Source organism: Microtus ochrogaster, chromosome 7, assembly GCF_000317375.1.
Source record: "Microtus ochrogaster isolate Prairie Vole_2 chromosome 7, MicOch1.0, whole genome shotgun sequence".
NCBI lineage: Eukaryota > Metazoa > Chordata > Mammalia > Rodentia > Cricetidae > Microtus > Microtus ochrogaster.
The window spans coordinates 29,984,088-29,986,793 of record NC_022014.1 but is presented as its reverse complement, the minus strand read 5'-3'; the positions used below and the strand labels follow the sequence as shown (position 1 = coordinate 29,986,793).

General features: G+C 48.2%; 1 protein-coding gene across 2 annotated transcripts in view; it reads right to left on the bottom strand.

Annotated features, from left to right (window-relative positions):
- Nucleotides 1-1,210: 1,210 nt before the first annotated feature.
- The window catches only part of Ndel1 (nudE neurodevelopment protein 1 like 1), a 33,556-nt gene continuing 32,060 nt past the window's right edge, over nucleotides 1,211-2,706 (bottom strand). For both annotated transcript variants that reach the window (XM_005349819.2, XM_005349818.2), the window contains one exon: nucleotides 1,211-2,259. In XM_005349819.2, the coding sequence (XP_005349876.1) occupies nucleotides 2,252-2,259 (8 nt within the window). In that variant the 3' untranslated portion in view covers nucleotides 1,211-2,251. The remainder of the gene's footprint in view (nucleotides 2,260-2,706) is intronic.

The following is a 2,706-nucleotide window of genomic DNA, read 5'->3' as shown; positions in this document are numbered from 1 at the left end:
AGGAGCCAGGACATGTAACATATACTGCAACCAAAGCAGCGTAGTACCCATCCCCGTGACAACAGCAATAGACAGAGCAGTCTAGATAAGCCCAAGGGTACAAAAGAACATCTGAGAAATCCCTGGGAGCCAGAGATGAGGACTTAGCTTCACCCTTGCATCCACAAAGGTCTGCTAACTGTTCAACCTCTGACCTAATCCAATCCTTCCAAAAGCAGTTTAGCAAGAAGCTGAAGGCTGTACAGACCGTCCACCACTCAGGGCAATCAGTGAGATGGTACAAACAATCTTCCACCACTTAGAGCAACTGGGAGACACTACAGACCGTTTTCCACCGTTCACACACAACCGCAGGTGCCTCTTGATGTCAGCTTATGACAAAATCTCCAAGAACAGACTTCTTGTCATTTGTTAACAGAGTAAGTTTGAAAGCTCATCTTACTTAAACGTTTCCTGTTCACTTAGGGCTTCCATTCACCTGGGTTTTTTTGCTATTGTTTGGTTTTGTTTTTTGAGGTAGGGTGGAGACAGGGTCTCTACATAGTTCTGACTATCCTGGGGCTGTGCACACCAGGCTGGCTCCAATCGAACTCAGATCCACCTCCCTCCATCGGCATACTTGTAGTCTTAAGCTATGAAGTTCCCTGTGTTTGGGCTGCTGTAAGCAGGTAGCTCAGGAAACAATGCATACTGGCCCCATTTTGCAGTTTCCTCAACATGGCACCTGGATCTTTTCTCAACTGCTAACATCAACCCAAGGAAGGAAGTGTGAGAGAAGCCCATGTCCATGAAATTTCTCTAATCCCAGCACTTGTGGCACACACTGTTGTATGCAGTACAACTGGGGACGAGCTCCCGGGCCCAGGTAGGTACTCCATGGCCTGTTCTGTCCTCTCTGCTATCCTGTGGGGTCCGGAGCACTCCCAAGCTACCCGCGGAAATGGTGCACTACTAGAAATGTGCACGAGTAAGGCATCTCCTGTGGCCACAGTCTTCTCATTTCACACCTGTTCGCATCACACATCCCATGTGGAAGAAGACACTGAACTGCCTTTGTATGCTCTTTTCTCATAGCACAGCAAGAACCAAATAAAGAAAACTTGGCCTTTTTTTTCTGTGAAATTTATTGTTTACACATTAAAAGAATTTTTTGGAGGGAAGTATCTTCTTTTAACCACATGATGATACTATACAGCTGCCCAGAGTAGGACACCATCGTAAGTCATTAATTAACATGCCATATGAGTCTGAATAAATAAAAGCTACAAAGCCCAAGTTATATACAAATATCTTAGGCAATAATGTTTACAAACCTATATACAATAAAACAAATGTAAACAGTAAGTGCAGCATGAGAATAACCAAAGGGTGCAAGGGACAAACACTTCTGGCCAGTCTGCCTCCAATTGCTCGCACCAACCAGCCCCAGAATCAGGCCCCTCAACCCTTCCCAATGCAACTGGACGGACCCTTCAGAAGAGAAAACAAAATGCTCTAAGAGATGTTACTGAACTGAGGGATCGGAAAGCTGGCGAGAAGGTTGCCACCTGCTTCCTGAGTCTGAGGCACACAGAGGCTCAGCCCTGGAGTGCCCAGGTCCCAGATGCCCCTGCCTCCTGCATCTTGCTGCTTTGAGAGCAAGCCTATGTGGAATGGGCTCCTTACAGAAAGTCAGAAGGTACAGGATGGTCTGAACTGTAGGGTGAGATGGGGGACACATGATTGTGAGCACTAAAGATGCTTGGCTGGGAGCTTAGAAGGGTCTTGTCAACCTGATTGAGGAGAACTTCTAGAAGATCTGCAATGTCCTAAACACAACTAAATCCTATCAGCACAGCAAAATGGGGCTATGAGGCAGATGTGATGAACGGGTACTTCCACATCCAGTGATCGAGTAATACATGTATGTATCACTTGTGACCCACAAAAGTGCAATCATGTGAAACCAACGGCACTACGGCAAGAAGAGAAAATAGCCAGTATTGGTATCGCGCAGAGTCCTGGGGCTGGGCAGGGCCCAGCAGCCGCCACTGCATGCAGCCTGCCCTCTGCCAGCGGTGGAGAGGCAGACAGGGGCACAGGGCTGGACCCAGGTACCGAGGGACGAGGCGTAGGTGTCCTGGGCTGCTGGAAGAGGGCAGGGGCCCCATCTGGAGACTGGGCACTCACACACTGAGAGGCAGCATACCAGGTGCTGAGGATGGCCGCGAGGAGCCCAGCCCAGGAGGGGGAGGAGCTGGATCGAAGCCGTTTACCGCCCTGTGAGGTGATCAGAACAGCAAGGGAAGAAGAGAAGAAAAAGAGGCTCATGTAAAATCACTCTACACAGAGGAAATTAGCTGCTTTCTGTAACTAGTTCTCTCCCCTGCCCACAGTAAAATCCTGAATCCCAAGTGGTTGCCCAGAAGGCACTAGTGATAAGAGAATGGACAGACAGTTCACAGTCCTGGGGTACTGAGGCCACACACCCCTTTCTAGGCAACTTTGTCATATGGGCCACTACAATCACATTCCTGATTTTTTAAACCATCAAAAAGTCTAAATGTCAATAGAGAGCTAATTAAATATACAACAAAAAAATGAAATATAAATACAACTATTAAGAATGTAACTTACAGCCGGGCGGTGGTGGCGCACGCCTTTAATCCCAGCACTCGGGAGGCAGAGGCAGGCGGATCTCTGTGAGTTCGAGACCAGCCTGGTCTA